The 20,677-nt window shown below is 43.4% G+C and overlaps 1 protein-coding gene across 2 annotated transcripts in view; it reads right to left on the bottom strand.

The window, feature by feature from the left end:
- DLG2 (discs large MAGUK scaffold protein 2) overlaps nucleotides 1–20,677 on the bottom strand; it is a 526,395-nt gene that overhangs the window by 273,988 nt on the left and 231,730 nt on the right. For both annotated transcript variants that reach the window (XM_054975099.1, XM_054975100.1), the window contains one exon: nucleotides 13,667–13,822. In XM_054975099.1, coding sequence (XP_054831074.1) covers nucleotides 13,667–13,822 — 156 coding nt within the window. The remainder of the gene's footprint in view (nucleotides 1–13,666; nucleotides 13,823–20,677) is intronic.

The raw sequence follows: 20,677 nt of genomic DNA, 5'->3' as shown, positions 1-20,677 counted from the left end.
GTATATATTGTATATATTATATATACTGTATATATATGTAGACAAGGCAGTAGATGTAGCATCTCAGCTCTTAGAGTTTTATTGTTTTTTTAACAGATCCTAACCCCTTGAACAGATCCTTATTCTTGAACAGATCCTTATTCAAAGACTTGAGCAAGGTATCAAGGGCTAAGGGTAAGGGGTATGGTACAAGTAAGTGTAAGGGGTAAGGTTAAGGGTTAGGGGAAGGGGGAAGAGTAATATATATCTGAGTAGGTGTTAAGTAGAGGTGGGCAAGAACAGCAATATGAACAAAAAAAAGCCATGAACAGCCCAATCTGCTGTTCTTGAACAAGCTGTTTGTGAGGCCCCATTCTAAACAAACAAGTGGCCATTGCAGGCCTCGTTGGTTAGTTCGTCTTGCTGTCTGGCACCTGCAATCAATTCCCTTGGCAACTTAGGCAGGGATTGTCTGAACTCTGTCTGAACTCCTGCTGTTGCCCTGGAAACTCCAATCTAAGCCCAATTTTGCTTGATAGGCAGGTCTTCCTTTCAAGTGTGGAGCTCCAAATTTGTTACAAGGGAGCAAAGACTAGGGGGGAGGGGGGCTCCCAGCTCTGACTTTGCAGGCAGTGGAGAGGGAGAGACAGCTGCTGTTGGCATTTTGATAGAGAGAGTGCATTGGCGCTTGAATTTTCTTTGTGTGTGGTGGGATAGGGATCTACCTCTTCAGATTCCAGGGCTGCTGCCAGGCTCTGGGGCCAAGCTATTATTTATTACTGGTACCTTTCCTGCTGCCTCCTCAGGTAGGGTTTCTGGGATTGGTGCAGTAGGGATGTACCCCTTCAAGTTCCAGGGCTGCTGCCAGGCTCTGGGGCCAAGCTATTATTTATTATTGGAACCTTTCCTGCTGCCTGCTCAGGTAGGGTTTCTGGGAGTGGTGCAGTAGGGATGTACCCCTTCAAGTTCCAGGGCTGCTGCCAGGCTCTGGGGCCAAGCTATTATTTATTATTGGAACCTTTACTGGTGCCTGCTCAGGTAGGGTTTCTGGGAGGGGTGCAGTAGGGATGTACCCCTTCAAGTTCCGGGGCTGCTGCCAGGCTCTGGGGCCAAGCTATTATTTATTATTGGAACCTTTCCTGCTGCCTGCTCAGGTAGGGTTTCTGGGAGTGGTGCAGTAGGGATGTACCCCTTCAAGTTCCAGGGCTGCTGCCAGGCTCTGGGGCCAAGCTATTATTTATTATTGGAACCTTTACTGGTGCCTGCTCAGGTAGGGTTTCTGGGAGTGGTGCAGTAGGGATCTTGACTAAACTTGGATGATGGCTGGAGGAGAGCCTGCTGGCCCCCACAAACAGGCAACCACGAACATGTTCATGAAAAGGGCCATGTTCGTGGTTGTTCATGAGTCCCTGTTCATGGATGGCAATGAACAATGAACATCATGTTCGGTCTTTTTCTGTTTGTGCCCATCTCTAGTGTTAAGTTGTCCTGAAGGTATATAAATGAAGGTGGTATATAAATCGAATGTTGTTGCTGTTAAGTAGAGCAATAAGATTATACACTATGTATCTAAAACTGGAAAACAGCAGGCAGATCAAACAGAAGGAAGAGTAAAGAACAAATCCACAGCTGCTTTGCCTCCTGTTTGAACGGCAATCTGGAAAACGCACCTCCAGGTTGCAACCTGAACCCTATGAATGAGAGTTTTAATTCGTGTATTTGCTGCCCTTTCTGAGGGCAGAGATTTCTCACTTTCCCAGGTGAATTAAAATTGTTCTCTCTCTGTCACATATCATATGCTAAATGGTTTATGAACAACATGTTGAATAATCAAGAGCAGCTCAGGATTCTATTTTCTTTTTTCAGTGCATGTTACTTTACTTTCACTCCTCTACCAACTGTTTCTACATCCCGAGAGAAGATTCTTCTGTTTTTCTGAACAATCTCACAGCTCAAACAGAGGAGAGGAACATCATGCGTTTTGGTTCATCCTCTCCTTCCCTGCATAGCCCAGGGCAAAGCAAAGCTACACAAGCCTGCATTTTGCATTTGATGTTCAGAACACGATGTGAAATCATCATTGCATGAGCATGTGTCCCTCAGTATATCTCCTACAAAAGGGCAGACAACAGTTCTCTCTAAATGCCTGTCTTTGTTGCGACATAGATCCAGAGGAGTTAGCCGTGTTAGTCTGTAGTAGCAAAATGGTAAAGTGTCTAGTTGCACCTTTAAGACTAACTAACTTTACTATAGCATAAGTTTTCGAGAACCACTGTTCTCTTCGTCGTTCTCTCTGATGAACAGAACAGTGGTTCTTGAAAGCTTATGCTACAGTAAAGTTGGTTAGTCTTAAAGGTGCTACTGGACTCTTTACTATTTTGTTGAGACAAACATCTATGGGATTTTGGTGCCTGAAAGGATTGTCTAGTTTGCCCCTCATGACTGGGCTGCTCTGTCCTTGGCCACAGAGCCTTCCTGGGTGTAAACCGAGAAGACTATTGTGAAGTCTTGTTGACGAGGGTCTCCAACCTTTTAGAGCCCGTGAGCACATGTGGAATTCTAACACAGCATGGCGGGCAGAGCCACAAAATGGCTGCCACAGGAGCCTTTTGCCCAGCAAGGCTTCTGATTAGCCATGGAGATTTGATTGGTTGGGCAGAATTTTTTTTAAATTAAATTGCTTTGGCAGCAGCTGCCATCACAAAACAAGAATATTCCCTGAATGGCTAAAGGTACGGCTGCCATTCCACTGCTGGGAGTGGCAGATGTCCAGACCCCAAACCCTGCTCCGTCCACCTCCACCTATCTGGATGGTGGAGGGGGGAGGCATTTGGAGAGAGATATGTGAGCAAAACATGCTTGCACTATTGCATTGTGCTGGAAAATGACATCATTTCCCAGCATGGCGCAGAAGCTACTAGTTGTGGCAGGGGACAATTGGGGGCGATTTTTAGTGAATTGGTCCCTGGCGCAATCTGTAGCTTCCATATCATGCAGGAAAATGATACCATTGTCAAGTGCAACAGGGGAGCACAGAAGTGCATGCAACCCTGGAAGAAGGTGAAAGTTTGGCTTCACCTCTGTGGCAGCCATTTTGTCATTGGCTTCACCTCCTGCAGCAGCCATTTTGTCATTGGCTTCACCTCCTGCGGCAGTCATTTTGTCACTGGCTTCACCTCCGGCGGCAGCCATTTTGTCATTGGCTTCACCTCCTGCAGCAGCCATTTTGTCGCTGGCTTCAACTCCTGCAGCAGCCATTTTGTCACTGGCTTCATGTCCTTCAGCAGCCATTTTATGGCCGCAGCCACCTTGCCATGGCAGAATTCCAAAGGCACCATGGGCTCAAAAATGCCTTAGTCAGTCTTGAATTGGGGATTGAACTTGGGAGCTTTTGTACATCGAGCAGATGCTCTTCCACTCAGCCATGCACATACCCTATGCCATGCGTGAACAAACCACAGAACTGAGAGAGAAAAATGGAGAATTTGAACAGCAGCTTTAAATGCTAATTGATACCAAAAGAAATTAAATAGGGAATATTCACACATCTCAACTGATGACTTGAGAGATACCTAGCAAAGATTTGGCCTGTGCATCATCATTTAGCAGTAAACAGAAGAGGGGACTGCATGGAGACTAGCTACAATAGGCCAGAAACCCATCTTATGCCAAAGGGCTTCATGTGGATTAGAGGAAATCCTCCAGCTCATATAAAAGATTTGAGGGTAATCTTGCTCTCTGGCTTTATCATCCGAGAGAGTAACTAACACCTCTTGCTGGATATCGGTTCCCTTTGCCTCACCCGCAGCCTCCCAAGAGCCCCATCTGACAACCAGCTCAGGTACTATTAGCAACATGGCAGCTCTGAAGGATAAGCCAGCACCAGCCACAACACAGCCAGCTGACGTTTCAACCAAGAGACATTCCCTCCTGTATTTTGGGGTCACCGTTGTTGGGGGAAGCAGCCATCCGTTAGCACTCTGATTGATTTAAGGAGATAACCTCCCTTTCCTCCAAAAAACCACACACACCCCTTTTTACATCAAGCTGATTATATGCATTGGATGTGTTAGATGAATAGGGTCTGTGCCAGCTCTGACTGCATTGTAATCTTTTAATTAAAGCTAAATTCCATTCTGGAGTGTTCAGCTGATAGGGATCTCCCCAAGAGACGGGCTTCCCCCTACACACTTTCGAGGATGCTTTTGCTGTGCCCCTTCATTCTGAACATGCTGTGAGATGCAGGGAATCCAACAATTTCACTGTGAGGATGGAAAGGCATCTGTCACACAAGGATTTGAATGAAATATGTTTGTGGAGCGGTGAATCTCCATGCCACCATCAAAGGCTAATAATCCTATGAGCTGCCTTGTGGGAGATTTTGGGCAAGATGTCCAGGAAAGAAGAAGATGACCAATGGATGTAGTATAATGGGGGAATAGACTGAGCTATGAATTCTTGCCTGTGTCCTGAGCTTGGAAGGTGGCAACCCACTCCCTCCAGGCATATTATTGTTGTCCACTCCGGGTTGGAAATTCCTGGAGATTTGGGGGTGGAGCCTGGGGGGGCACCAGCTTTGGGGAGGGGAGTGGCCTCAGCCATAAAGGCCATCCTTCAAAGAAGCCACATCTTCCAGGAGTGGAAAAGAGCAAGAGTCCAGTAGCACCGATAAGATTAACAATATTTGTGGTAGGGTATGAGCTTTCGTAAGTCACAGGTATCTGAAGAAGTCAGCCGTGACTCATGAAAGCTCATACCCTACCACAAATTTTGTTAGTCTTATAGGTGCTGCTGGACTCTTGCTCTTTTCCACTGCTACCAACAGACTAACACAGCTAACCATCTTGATCTATATCTTCCAGGGGAATGGATCTCTTGCCTGGAGATCAGTTGTAATTTGTGGAGATCTCCAGACCCCATGTGGAGGTTGTCCACCCTACTTATTTTGGGGGTAATACTACTTGCCTACTTCACAGGTTTGTTGTAATGATGGCAAATGTTTCGAACACTTCAAAGCACTTCTTCAGTGACTAGGATCTACTAGAAGGTGGCACCCCGTCAATACTGATGCTCGGGTTTGGAGATTAAGTTGCATTTGTCCCTAACTGCACTCCAGATGGCAGATTATCATTTTTTTATAATGCTGGGGACAATGTTTAGTCCATGTTTATAAATCAGGAGACAAATAAGAGTTCTAGGGTACATCCTATAGTTTGGAAATGGTGGTGGAGGAAAGTGCCATCAAGTTATAGCTGATTTATGGCAACCCCTGCTGGGATTTTCAAGTCAAGAGACTAAGAGTGGAAACACATGAAATGAATTTCACGTGAAGAGAACTTGACTGGTCCTGCTAGCTTAGCTGGGAATGGTAGTCTAAACTTCCCCTCCTCCATGCAACTGGAGGAAAACCGAGCAAAGTGGATTTTCATGCAAAGAACAGCCACTCAGCTGGAGAGATTCTCTTTCTAAGAGATTCTCTCAGAGACTGAAGAGATTGATTCACTTTCAAAAATCCAATCAGCTGGTTTTCCTTCAGGAGCTCAGAGACGGGTGTGGGGGATGTAACAGGAATGGGAGGGACTGTTTCTCTCTTGCTCGCAAAACACCTCGGCTTTTTTCCTGTCTCTCGTTACATCGTTCCCCATCCCAAGCTCTCAGAGGATTTTTGAAGGAGAGAAAGTGTATGTGTGAACCTCCCTCCGGTTGCGATTCTCCTCAGCTGAGAATCATGTTGAGCAGCTGCGTTTTTTTAACTACAATTCCCAGGGATCATTGCAGGATCCGACACTTGCCTGTGCGTCTCCTGTGTTTTGACCCTAACCCAGGGGGTTTGCTATTGCCTTCCTCTGCATAGCAACCCTGATCTTTGTTGGAAATCTCCCATCCAATTACTAACCAAGGCTGACTCTCCTTAGCTTCCGGAATCTGATGAAATTGGGCTTGCCTGGTCTATTCTGGTCAGGGCAGTTGGGAAACACCAGGCTTAAAATAAAGTACTCTGCAATCAACTTCATATCTTTATCACTTCCATTGTGTTCCCCTGACAGAGATAATCATTAATCCTTCAGACTAGAGTCTGAAGAAGGGAACTCTCTTTCTTGAAAACTCTGTCTGAAAATCTTGTTGGTCTCTAAGGTGCCACTGGACTCAAATCTTGCTCATTATTAATCCTGTAGCAGCTGGTGCAGTTTACACATTAAGAGACATTATAGTCAATTGGGTAAACCCTTCACACACACAAAAACCAGGCATAAAACAAATGATCAAAAATATTGGGCTTTGAGGGAAAAAAGAAATGGAGGGATGGAGAGCTCCCTGAATTTAAAAGACCCTAAACGAAGCCCAGATTGACATGTTTGTTTATCTCTTGGCAAGGTGCTTTGAGGAGGGAGTTCTAGAGAAGGTGCCATCACTTAAAAGGCTTTTTTCTGGTGATAGGGTTGTCAGCCTCCAGGTGGTAGCTGGAGATCTCCTGGAATTACATCTGATCTCCAGGTGACAGAGATCAGTTCCCCTGGAGAAAATGGCTGCTTTGGAGGGTGGACTCTATGGCATTATACCCTACTGACGTCTTTCCCCTTCCCAAACCCTGCCTTCTCCAGGCGCCACCCCCCCAAATCTACAGGAATTTCCCAGCCTAGACCTGGCAACCCTATCTGGTGAGCATCCACTTTAAGGACCTTTTTGTGTCTGAAACATCCTAATTTATTGAGAGCTGCATGAGTCAGTAAGACTAGATCGAAACCAAACACAGATGAAGCTGAGCTCCAGGCAGCTTCAAGGAATTTCTCCCGGAGGGGGTGAAATAAGGGCCAGATTTTCTTTTGAAAACAAGCATTCAACCCCCCCCCCCCAATACTTTGGAGGAATCATACAGTTCTTGTTCCTCTTGGTTTTCTATACGAAGCGGCACAAAGAGATGAAGCAAGGGCTTCCTGTGGTGGGATAGTTCTGTTCTAAAATGGCAGCAGGCTACCCTTTTCCTCAGGCTCTCGTACTCTGCAGCTATCTCCCAATAATTTTTGCATAAGAATTCTGCACTACTCAACATGAAACCACAAAAAAATCCTGGAGCTTTTGTGCATATCTAATAAGGCAGCTGAATTAAGTATAATCATGAATCTCCCCCCTTCATTTTTTTTTGTTTTTTAATGTACAATTTGTCCTGAGATAGTTTAACTGGGAAAGGGCTTTCATGGCAGAATTGTTCTAACCTATGGGTGGTGTTCAGCTAATCTTGAAAGTAATTTCAAACTTGTTTTTCCCCCCCTAGAAAAACAAAAGAAATAACAGCTTGCGCTGCAACCCAGCGGTACTTATTCATTGTGATATAGTTTTGTACCACAAGGAAATAATAGTAGCAATAGTCTAATAATTTTGTTCTTTTCTTTTTGTGGGTTTTTTCCTTGTCAAGCAGCATGCTATAGTCCTATTCAGGTATTTTTTGGGGGGAAAGTGAATACATGGAGGGACGAATTGTGGTTGGACCTGCTGGCTGTGGTTGGACCATACCCTAAACTGCATGGAGAGTTGCCAGATCCATGTTGGGAAATTCCTGGAGATTTGTAGGGCAGAGCCTGGGAAGAGCAGGGTTTGGAGAGGGGAGGTGCCTCAACTGGGTATAATGCCATATAATCTACCTTCCAATTGGGTTAGCCATTTTCTCCAGGGGAACCGATTTTTAGTCACCTGGATCCAGGAGATCTCCAGCTACCACCTGGAGACTGCCAACTTTAAACTGCATGGAAGGTTGCCAGTCATGTCTTGAAAAATTCATGAAGACTTGTAGGCAGAGCCTGGGGATGGTTGAATCTGGGAAAGGGAGGGAGGTCAGAAGAGATAGGATTCCACAGAGTCGACCTTCCAAATCTGCCATGTCCTCCAGGGTAACTGTTGCCTGAAGATCAGATGGAATATCAGGAGATCTCCAGGCAACCCTACCTCCATGTTCAAGGGTCATGCGAACAACCTGCTGGGATCAATGGTCCATCTATTTCAGCATCCTTCTTTCCTACTGTATGTTATATATCATCAAGTCACCTCTGACCTATGGTAACCCTATGAAGGAAAGACCTCCAAAATGTCCTTTCATTAACAGACTTGCTCAGATCCTGCAAACTGGAGGACGTGGCTTCTTTTGTTGAGTCAAGCCATCTCGTTTTAGGTCTTCCTCTTTTCCTACTGCCTTCCACTTTTCCTAGCATTATTGACTTTTCCAGAGAATCTTGTCTTCTCATGATGTGACCAAAGTACGAAAGCCTCAGTTTTGTCATTTTAACTTCTAGGGAGAATTCAGGCTTGATTTGATCGTGTACCCACTTATTTGTCTTTTTGGCTGTCCATGGTATCCTCCAGCATCACATTTCAAATGAATCAATTTTCTTCCTGTCAGCTTTCTTCACAGTCCAAATTTCATATTCATACATAAAAGGTAAAGGTGGTCCCCTGTGCAAGCACCGAGTCATTACTGACCCATGGGGGAATGTCGCATCATCACGTGTTATGAGCCTGGGCCTAGTGATGCCTAGTGGCTCTGGGGAAGCCTGCACTAAAGTTACTGCAAGGCCTACATTTCCCAGGTTCCCTTTGGCCCCTGTGATTGGGTAAGAGGAGATTTGGAGGGAAAATTTGCACCATTAGGAAAATAGGGGGATGGTGCCTGAGAGAAGAGATAAAAGGCCTCTCATCACAGTGGGAGGATGTTCACTTGTAGGGAGCAGAGCTGAGGTGAGGCTGCTGCAGACGAGTGATCCCTCATCCAGAAGGGGTGAGACAGTTGGAAGACAGTCACCAGGAGACAGTAAGAACAGTCTAGCTAGACATGTTAGGGTGTTTTAATTTTGTTTGTTCACCAACCTTTACTATTCTCTTTAATCTACAAAGTTTGAGAACCAGTTATTAATTAACCTTTTAAATAAAGTTCTTTATTATTCTTCCTGGGTCCTCATGCCTCATTTGGCTATGTAATGAATCAAACCTACTGGGAAAGAGTCAACAAAAAGTGTTGGTTGGGTGCTCTTGGCCCTTCTTTAGGAAACCTGTACTAGAGTGGTGGCAGCCTAAAGACAGCTTCCCTGGGCCCCAGCAGCTGTGACATGACACATTGGGGAATACCATAATTTGGATTATCTTGGTTCGCAGAGAGACATCTTTATCTTTAAGGATCTTATCTAGCTCCCTCACAGCTGTTTTTTGTACTTTCCTACCGTGGCTAATCAAATAACCCTGGAAGACCTATACATAGGGCATGGAGACCACTGCTTTTCCTTTTTGTTCCTCCCTGCATATGATATACTGCCTCTGAACATGGAGGTTTTATTTAGCCATCGTGGCTTCTTGCAAGCACAGAACCTGGTTCCCATTCATGTGCTGTGTGCTCTTCATTGTTTTAGGATATGAGTTGCACATATGAATGTGAACTCACAGATTCTTTGTGAATGGGAAAACAGAATACATGGGACTGTTGGAGGGAGCACTGAAGATATCCTCATGATAATTTCTACTTAGTTGGACCTCTGGGCAAGGCTAATGACAAATCACAAACTCTTACATGCATTGCCACGAGAAAGGCACACAATTCAAACTGGACTTCTGCAGAAGATTCAGAATTTAAACAGACAGTTGTGGGAAGTGTCAATTCTTCTATGACTCTTACTTCCCTTTTTTTGACAATTTTTCAAAGGTGATTAAGTATCACAATGGCACGGCTTTGGAACGAAGTGAGCTCCGACGACCTTCTCCCCCATTAACCTACCTATCCACTGCGGCCATCTCCAGAGGTTCTGTTTCGGGTACCCCCACCATCTGAGGCTAAACGAGTGGCAACTTGAGAAAGGGCATTCTAGATTTTGGCACTAAAACATTGGAATTCCCTCCCCAGGGAATTCATTTGCCTCCTCTCCCCTGTTGCTATCTTTCGCCAGCATGTGAAGATTTTCCCCCCGTTTCATTTCGTATATCTCTTTTTATTAGCCCTCCTACCTGTTTGTTTATATGTCTATACATTTTTATTGTATTTATGTACATACTTTAAATGTTATTTTAATGTTTCAAATGTTTTAATATTTGTTGTTCACTGCCTTGGGAATCCCATTCTGGGGAAAAGGTAGCATATAAATGTGTCAAATAAAATAAAAGTTTCTGCTGAAATAAATTCTGTTAGTCTCTGAGATTCCTGTTTTATTCTGATGAGGTAATGCGTGTCAAATACTTCAAATACTATATAAAATCAATGCTACACTTCAGATTCAGCCAAGAGCAAGATGTTTGCCCTCATCTAAAGAAAATTAGTCTTGCTTAAGTCTCCTTGAAATTAATGGGACTTCAGATAGTTGCAATTTCCACATCTTCTTAATTCCTGCTTGAGAATTCATTTTTGAAGTATTTCAATCCAGGGAGGATTGCATCGCTGTTTCTGCATGTTTGATTCATGGCGATAGTTATTTCTTCGGCACTCGAAAACTAAGTACCGTGCAAAAACTAAAATGGGACAAAGCTTGCCTGCAGGCTCACCTGGGCCGACAATAAAGATCTGTGGAGATTCCTCACTGTTAGGAATTCTCCCTGGAACACACTGCTCCAATCAGAGTTGCTCATATCACAGAAAATAGCAGCAAGTATATTCTTTTCAGCCATTCTGATATATCCTGGTTTGGGGCGGGGGTAAGGAGAGTGTGTATATGCACTGGTGACACAGGTGTATATTATTATTCTGGAAACACTATTATGGAAGTTCAGATTGAAACATGAGACAGATACACTTAGCAGTGGAAGTACATTGCACGTGTATCCACAGAAACGAAGTTAATCGCAACAGATCACTGGAAACCTGCAGAATGGAAAGTCCACTCAGCAAAACTATGCAACATGTACAGAATGGACTGGGTACATTGATCCAACCCTAAATAATAGCCTACTCCACGAATGAGGAATCTTGGACTGCTGTTGGATTCTTGGAAAGAAGTTTTGGGAATTATCTGCTAAATGGGATATTGTTAAATTGGATACAGCATTTGGACCTGTTTGTGATATAACTATGATTCATGGTTGGTGGAAGGTTTTAACGCTTATAATATTATTGTAATTTTCAGTTGTGTTATGGTCCTTTTCAATACAGGATATGATTTTGTAAGATGATGTCAATGTTTTAGGGACACTCAGGATATAGCCTTTTTTTGTAAAATAAAATGAGCTAAACTTTAGTGAAGTAAGTGCAGAATAAGGCTTTAAAACATATGAAATATTTGGTACGTTGTGCTAAGTAAATCACAGGGCATGGTAAGAAGGCAGATCCTAAGCAGAACTGGCTTTGGTCAGTACCTGGAGAGAAGACCATGTGGAAATCCTACGTATTCTGCTGTGAGCTCTATGGTGGAAAAAAACGAGGTATAAATGTAACTACCATTGTCAAATTATTCTTAGCTAAGGCTGCTAAGGTCTCGAATAAGCTGCTGCCTGCCACAAGGAGTAATTTTGCCTTTCGGTGGTCAAGATGGGCTGTACTGTGCTTTCCAATTTGCTTTGCTCCTGTGACGCTGATTGAGGCAGATGTGTGTAAGAGCCACCTAGCCAATTGTTTTATTTCCTTTGCATTTTGAAACGACATCTCTGGCATCAAAAAACAGCACCTGAAGCAACCAAGAACAACCAGCATCTTTGGAAGACGAAAAGGATGTCAGCAACTCTTAGGCCCCCCTCCAGGATTTCCTGTAAAACTGCTACCTTCTGTTACCATGGTTTCTGTCATTTTCTTTTCTCTTTCCTGAGTGTGGAAGGCAAAAGCATTCAAGCTCATCTGCCCCGTTGTTTCTTTGGCCTACTTTCCTTCCCCCTCTGTCGGCACATTCAAGTTGATTAACTTTGACGCAGTTGCTATTCTCCTTTTCTTATAAAGGATAGTAATATCAGAGGGGAAGATGGGTTAGTCTGCAGCGGCAACAATAAACCAGAAATTTGGCACTTTAGAGACCAACACAATTTTATTCCAGTTTAAGATTTCATGGACTCTGGCCCACTTCACTACTATCTGACAAAGTATCTGAAGAAGCAGGCTCCAGTCTATGAAAGGTTATGCCGGAATAAAATGTTACTTTTGAGGTGCCTCAGGACTCCTGCTTGTCTTAAGAGAGAGAAAGTTCTGTGGTAAAGTCCCTAGGCTCAATCTCCATTTGTAAAGAATCTTGAGGAGCTGGTTTGAGAAATTCCTCTATTACAGGAACCTGGGTAAGTGCTGCCTGTCATGTCTGTGCCCCATCCATTCCATTATTTTCATGCTGAACCAGTGATGCTGTTCTGAACCAATATATCATGCTCTAACTTGATGTCATATTACAATGCCATAACTGTTTTACATTCAGGGCTGGGGCCACCATCGAGGTGGTGAAGTGGTCACCACGGTCACTGGGGCACTGGAGGGGGTGCTAGAGGGGGTGGCAGGGGTGGAGGCACACGCCACAGAGCTGAAGTGCCTGGCCTGCAGCTGCTGCAGCTGGCCTGCCCTGCGCCACTTCCACCACCATCACACACCTCCGGCCAGGTGCAGCAGCCAAAGGCCAGGCACGGCAGGCATCCGGGGCAGTGTGAAGAGCACTGGCAGCCTCCACATGCCGTCCCAGCCACCCGCAGGCCAATGGGGCCAGCTTTGTTGTGTGATGTCTTCATCACGTGGTGACATCATCACGCAGTCTGGGGGCACGCGTGTGCATGATGTGCATTTGCACGTAGGGGCAGCCGTGGGCACCAGAAACCCTGGCGCCACCCCTGTTTGCATTCACAGGCTTATAGAAGCTGCAGGTGTCATATCTAATGGACTGTAGAAGCTCTCAGTGCTTCTGACCTTGCACTGCTATGTTACAACTCTGATCTCCTGCTTTCTCAGTGTCTAGACTTGACAGTACAAATATGTGAGACGTTCTCAGGATGCATTAGCACCAAAAGTCCTGTTTGGATGATGGGAAGGAGTAAATGTGTGAGTTAAGAGGAAGAGTTTTCCCACACGTTGCCATTCCTCTCAAATTCATCCTTACTGCTTAGTAGCTAACCTTGCTTCTGAGTAACCTTATGGACATATCTGTGGAAATGATTTGATTTCTGAATAAAACCATTTAACCAAGAGCCTGGATTCTTGCTGCAATGGTACAGGGATCTGTCTGCTATAGCCTGTCATCCATAGCCTGACAATGCCACTCTAGGTTGACAATACTGCGTTAACTGGACTTATGGTTGACACAATGGCCTGTATTGCACCACTCCAGTAAGAAAAGGTGGAAATCTTCCTCTGGCCTAACTTAGGATGGTGTTGGAAAGTGCAGTGAAGTTGCAGCCAACTCAATGCAACTCTGTAGAGTTTTCAAGGCAGGAGACATTCAGATGGTCTGCCATTGCCTGCCTCTGCATAATGACCCTGGGCTTCCTTGGGTCTCCCATCCAAGCACTAACCAGGACTGGTACTGGTTAGCTTTCAAGATCTGATGAGGTCAGGTCACCACTCAGTATTAAACTCACACCTCTCCTTTGCAAACCCAACTCTGTCCAACCAGATAGCCTATTTTTATGGTGGTTGAAAGAGCCAGATGGACACAAGCCTTTGTGGAGGGTGCTTTACTGGATGGGCTCAGTCTAATTCACACATTCTCATGACATGCATGCAATCTAAAATGTGGAAGTGAGGAAGAAGCACATGCAGTACCTGATGATCTCAGAGTCAGGGAGCAGGCCTATGTGGTAGTGGGGATAGGGAGCTGAAAGGAGGAAGCTTTTGTCACACTCGACAGGGGAATAGTGCCTAGGAGAAGGTGGCTTATCACAGAATTTGTTCACAGTGCTGTAAACAGGTTCAGGAGGCCTAGTGATAACAGAGACAAGAATAAGAGGTTAGGCGGGAGTTAACGTGCGCAAACAATCGAACATACGGCTGATCGCGCTTCCAAGCATGCAAAGAAGATTAACAAGAGAAGAATTAGATACATGTACCGAGGGGGAAAAACCTTGTTAAGTTACAGTACACTAGTCACAAAGATTAAGAACAGGAAAACCACGGTACTGAACACGAAGACAGAGAAAATTAAACAGGCAACAAAGCCCGTACCATAACCATTCGCTCTTCAGCCTGGCTAAAAGGTTATTTCTTACCTTCTGGAACCCAATTGAGATGCTTATTTCCAAAAAAGTTCTATACATTACCAGAACCTCTATACTGAAAAGCAAGACACGGAGCTTTATCGTCTTAGCAATAAAATGAGGCACACACATTCACACTACAGGAATGACAACGTGCATGCGCGCTTGATTATTGTGAAGCCTAAAGGCATCTACGGAGTTTCTATAGCATTCATTTATGAATGACGCGTTGATGAGTTGTAGAAAACAACATACATTACTCCGGCCTCTACAACAGCGGCTCCTAAGCAGTGACAGCTCTTGAAGCAAAAGTTATCTCTGAGGCCAAGGTGGTCCACAAGTAGACTATGGACAAGACAACCTAGGGCAGCCACGTGTTATGCTGCCGCAGCAATGCTTCCCTGGGAAAGTAAAGGGGCAATGCAGAGCAATTATCTTCCCTTGTTCAAAGTTGGTTAAGGGTTGAAAATAGGAGCAGTCCACCCTTCTACCCATTCTCTGTGGGTAAAATACACTGAGTTGTGATAAAATTTGATAATAGCAGAAGAGCTGCAAATAAGACCGAGTTGCTTCTTTGATCTTGGATTCCCAATGGCAAATAGGTTTTAATACTGTCAGCAGGCAGGAAGATGGTGGCCCATGCAAAAGGTATAGGGAATGCTGACATGAACGTTGACAATGATCCACAGGTCTGTAAACCACTGTTCTAGAAAAGGAGACCTCTGAGATGGCATAATGAACAAAGGTGACATCTTTCATAGTTTTACCATAGATGTTAAATTACATAATTAATAAATTTTTTTCTACATGTAATACATAGTTTTGGCTATTTTCATCGTGGTGGTCATAATATGCAACAGGCAAAAGAAGAAATACACTCCATGATGAACCAAAATAAGCATGGTTTTCTGGATCAGGTGGTTCAAGCAGTGCTTTGGGGATCCCGATCCCAGAACCCTCAAGTCTCAAACAGGAAATCTTTCAACGTCTACAATTCAGGCTTTATCCCGTAGATAGCTGATATGCAGGCTTTCCTGTAGCAGTTGTAATATCAGAAACGAGCCATCTCATTCTTGCTTTCCATTTTGCAAACTTTCATGAAATTACAGACTCTGCATGAGCGTAGGCCGTCTGTATCGTCAGAACCCCGGAATCCAGATACATATCTTCATTAACATAAATTGTACATCATGGTGGTTAACATAATATTGTGAACACTGAAGTGATGTTGCAGGCCTAAAGGCGTCAACACCACCACATGCAAAAAGCCCAGGTTTTTAAAACATTTTTAACGTTTTTTTAAATCTGCTTTTAACCTTTTTTCCCCTAACATTTTTAACATTTTTTAAACTGCCGATTGAACAACAAAAATAAAGAATCTGAATAAAATGGTTTTCGTTCTTTTGGCAACATTGTAATCAAATATCATGACATTCATCTCAATACCTTTAATGTCAAATCCCATTTTCAGAGGTTCCCTAGACAGAATTAAAAAGACACGGTGAATGTTCACAACTTATACACGGAATAAATTTTATTTTGTCCTTCCCCCCCCCGTTTTTTCCATTGTTTTCGGCTTGTGTGAGTTTTTGGTCAGACACTGTCAGAGAAAGCCAAACTATATTGACCTTTAATCTGACCCTGTAAATCATTTCTTACATTTTCATTTTTCTATAGATAGCATTCACACGGCAAAAATTGTGTTTATCTGAGTAGGGAGGGATAAGATGGCGGCAGCAGCACCAGAGAAGGCTGAGTAAATCAGCTGGGGGTTGGAATGGGCATGTGGAAAGTGTAACAATAACATACAATGTGCGTAAACTTTGGACACTTTGAGAATGGCATTGCCTCCTAAATCAGATAGGACACTAATAATAAAAAATGTAACATGTGGTATTCTTTTTCCATTTAAGATCACCACGTAGCCTTTCATTCTTTAAAAATTGATTTTTGTTGAAAATCATCCATACAAGTATTTGAGAGAAAGAGGGAACAATATTGATTTTGGAGGATTTTCTTCTTCTGGAAGAAAATAATGAATCAAAATCAGAGGGAGGAAAAACCCTATTTCCTTCAGTTAAAATAATTAAAATGAGTAACAAACCCCTTTGTAATTCATTGTGAACTTTTGTTTACTTGGTCAAATTCATTTTGTATGTCTTATAACATTTTGAGAAAATATGGAAAAGTGGAAGCATAACCGTTTTAAATGACGAAAGAAATACTTGCAAACTGTAGAATAAAGAACTTTCAACCCCCAAACTTGACTGTTGTCAACATTTTAGAAATCCACTGTAATATTGGGTTAAAAAGAAAAGTTGGTAGGGATACAACTCAAAGACATTCTTCCACCAAGTGAAGAGTCTTCTTCTGATCTACGGAGTCTTTCTCCCAAGGACTTCTTCCATCAGAGGAAGGCTTCCCACTTGACAAAAGTCATTGGATACAACCATATATGTGTAAATATATTGTGTTCGGAAGACCTCTGCCTAAGTTATAAGCAGGGTGTTTGGCAAGATTTGGTTGTGTGGCTGAACAGGAGAAGACTATATATGTTTTAACTGATCTCACTAAAGAAGGTCTAAGTAAAACCACTATTTTTGACATGGCAAAGCCAACACCGCTTGACTTCTTCAATAGATCCCAGATATAGTGGTCCTGTGAATGTCAGAACACATACTCAGATTGAAAGGGCCATGCCCTGAAGAAATCTTGGGAAACCACGCTGAACCAAGATTAGTTCCACATCTCAAAATCCACCGGAGAAGTCAATTCATAGGGGGGAAATGGTTGTGAAACTGCTCAAAAGTTAGCATTGTCTCCATGTTGAAGAAGAGCCTATCTCGGTCTTTACACTGAACTTCTTTTATAGTTTCTGGAGCCCAGAATACTGATTAGGAACTACCAAACCCCCACATAAATCGTTTCAAATTCTCTTAATAGGCAAAGAAGCAAAAATGCTTCTGAAATTAAGAGAAGCTTCAAAAGTAGCTTGGGATATAGCACAAAAGCCTGTTTGTCCACTGGGTGCATGCTAGCCTTTGTGTGTTCATGAAGTAGTTCCATTGGATGCAAATCATTGTTACCTTATTACAAAAAGGGATCTTTGTAGCCTGTTGATAACTCATGGAGAATGGCCAAACACTTTGCCAAATTCTAAGGAATGAAGTACAAAGTGAAAATGTCTGTCTCTCTGAACTTGCTGTGAGCAGAGCATTGAGTTCTGGAATATCATTCATATATCATCCCTTTTAATCCCACAGCTCATGCAATTCCCAACATCACTTTTTAAAAAAAACGTTCTCTTAGACAGAGATGGAAATTCGATCCCTCGGTTCTTTCAGCCACTACCCTGCCAAATGCATACCTTAGAAAAATTGCTTGCATTGATGATAAATTTTGATGGTAAATGGTGTCTTTGGGTCAATGGATTACCTGCTCTGCATTTCAGTTAGCTATCTAGAAGAAGGGGAGGTAGTTGTGCATTGTGCAGAGGGTTGGGGTAGATGACCCTGAAGGTCCCTTCCAACCCTATGATTCTATGTTCCTCTTTACAGTATTCACCCAGATGATCTAACAGTCTCTTTAATCCAATCCTAGTTAAAGAAATTAGGACCATATCATCAGCGTATAACTGTACTGACACTTTCTGGTGGCCTAAGGTCAGCGCAACAAATTCTGGTCCGGATAGTTTTGTGACAGTATCATTTATAAATAGATTAAAGAGTATAGGGGCTAGGACACACCTTTGCTTTACTCCCTCCTCTGTTGGGATTTCCTTAGTTAGGGAACCCGATATACCAACCCTGATTCTTGTGAATGTATCTGTATATAGCTCACGTATGAGAAGCAACAGTCCCGTATCTACGTTAGTCTGTGCAAGTTTCTCCCAGAGCCGTCCCCTATCTATTGAATCGAAAGCTGTAGCCAGATCAACAAATGCCACATATAAAGATTTGGTTGGGCCACTGATACCTGTATAAGCTAGCTGGAGGAGTGTTTGACAGTGACCTGTTGTGCAATGGCCTCTCTATGATTCTATGACTCCAAGAAGTCCCCTGCAAATGCCCCCACACCAGTTTTGTAGAACTTGGCAGTTGCAAAGGCAAATTTTGTTTGTGGGAGAAGTCCAACAGTGATAAGTCTGGGGCCAGCTCACATCAAACGGATTTAGTAGGGTCCGACGGCTGTCCGGTTATGGATTGGCACAGATTTAGTCATCAGTAGCAGAAATCATGTGACCCATTGCTCTTAAACTGTACAGGATGACAGAAGGTGTGAGATGTCTTGCCTCCACGTGGATGTCACCAAGCAAGCCAGTGTCCAGATGCTGCTTAACAGGACAATTGGAGAAAGTGAAGTATGGAGATCGGAAAGGATGGAGAAGCAAAGGATTTCATCTGCGATGGGGACCAGAGGCAATGGGAAAGGCGAAAAATCATAACCAGTATCCATGCTGGAACAAAATACTGAGTGATATAATGGAGGAGAGGATTTTGTTTTGTTTTGTTTTGTTTTTAGAAGTAGCAAGGTAAGAGTAGGGGCATATGTCATAGGCAAGGTGGGAAAAGAAGGATTTAATGGCAGGAGTAGGTGAGGAAGAACCTGGCTGTAGCATAGTTCCTGACAGCTGGGAAACCTTTATCTTCGTCCAAAACCAAGGCCCAGAAATATAGAATGCGTTTTCAGGCAATCAGGGCCTATGAGAATGCTGGGGGAGCTAGAAAGTCTCTCTTGTCTCTTCTCCTGCTATACCATGACTTCTTCAGCCTTCCCTAGACAACTAGAAAGGGAAAGACTTAATTTCTAATGGGCCTAACCCCCCCCCCAAACTGACTTTCAATGCCATATCAAAAGAGCACACACCACTGAGACTCCATCCATCTGACATTAGGCAGCAGAGTTTCCAAGTTGGATAGAGTCTTTTTGAGCAGACTTTACTTGAGATCCAGCACTTCTCTTTTGTAAAACTGACTTCAGAAAGGGATACAAGTGCCAAACTATCTCAGAGAGCACAGCCAACATTTGGAGAGCTGTGGATCCATCTAACAGGACTCACCCTGGATGTACCCTTTCATCCTACAACAGGAAGGGAGGAATGGCATTGGTGACTGAGGCAAGCGTATGAACAAGGTGTTTATACAGCTTTTGAAAGTGAGGAGGATGGGAGAAGACAGCATTTGAAGACACGGGCTAAAGCATGGTTGAAATACCCCATTGACTTCTGTCACCGTCCCACCATATAGGATGTTTCAGAGAGCCCTCTTGGATGTTTCTTTCACCACCTGTTTACACCAGGTATGTGATCATATCCTTCTTAACTACTTGGCAAGATGACAGACTTGGCCTTTGGACGTGATTGCAGCTGTGCAACAGCCACTTTTCAATGAGCAAACCACACGAGGCTTTGGACCAGTTCTGAATGACACAACCCCATAGACATGGCTGAGGGTGTACAGGAAGGCCCAATGAAATCCGTTCTGCACATGCAGTTCAGCTGACAAGACACAGCCCCCAGCCACATGGGCTTCACTCCTGGAAACATGGCTTCCATGTGGCCAAGAAAACATCCAAACGGCATCAATGGCAGTGCAGAGCAAGGGACCTACTTCTTTAGCAGTTTGGTTATCTGTCTGGGGCTTAGACAACCGGCTTACCAAGTGGTGAGTTACCATTTGTTAAACAGTTGTCTACATTTAGCCATGTTTCTACACACTAGTTATTATGTATACAATGTATATGCTACAAATTGAGGACCAAACATGAAGCAAACCCATTGGGTCTGTCACCTTGCACATGTCAACTTGGATGTCTCTTCATGTGGCTTTCAAGAAAGAACAGGCAGGATTGAGAAGAAAGAAGCACTTTCCATGCAGGCTTATCTGACACAAATGGGAAACTACACCAATTCCCTGTTATTTTTTTTAAAAAGTCCATTTACGGGCAATCTTGCTTTCCATTTTCAAGTTCCTCCATCGTACCACGGGGAGGCAAATACATCTGAATAAAGAAATCCATGAAAGGATGGCAGATCCACGTTCTTTGGAAGGAACTTTGTTGTGTGATTAACAGTGCAATCCTATACAGAATTACACGCTTCTAAGCCCATTGATTTCAGTGGACTGAGAAGGGTGTAAACTAAACGCTGCTTAGCATTGCACTGTAAATCAAGGGCAGTTTTTTAAAATTTTATTGCAATGAATTATATCACTTGGCAAAGTGCAGAGTCTTTCTCCATCCCAAGAAGTCTACTTCTGTGGGAAGACTCCTTGCACTGGATACAACCTCCTGTGTTTGTAGATACAGATACGGATATAGCTATATAATGGAAGATTGGAAATGAGTAATAAAGACTTACATTACAGAGCACTGACTCTCCAAATGAATTTAGGCATATGCTGGGAATCATGTTAAAAACATTAAGGATATGTTAAAAACAGGCACCCTTTTGAGACAGAGCCCGGCTCCTTTATCTATAACCAAAGCATTCCCAAAGACTGAACAGCTGCTCATTTTATGTATTTTTATTGTGATTAACACAAATACAAAGCATTTGTTACACTTATGAATAAAAACAGAT

This window comes from Eublepharis macularius, chromosome 3, assembly GCF_028583425.1.
Source record: "Eublepharis macularius isolate TG4126 chromosome 3, MPM_Emac_v1.0, whole genome shotgun sequence".
Taxonomy (NCBI): Eukaryota; Metazoa; Chordata; class Lepidosauria; order Squamata; family Eublepharidae; genus Eublepharis; species Eublepharis macularius.
This window is presented reverse-complemented; position numbering and strand designations above follow the sequence as displayed.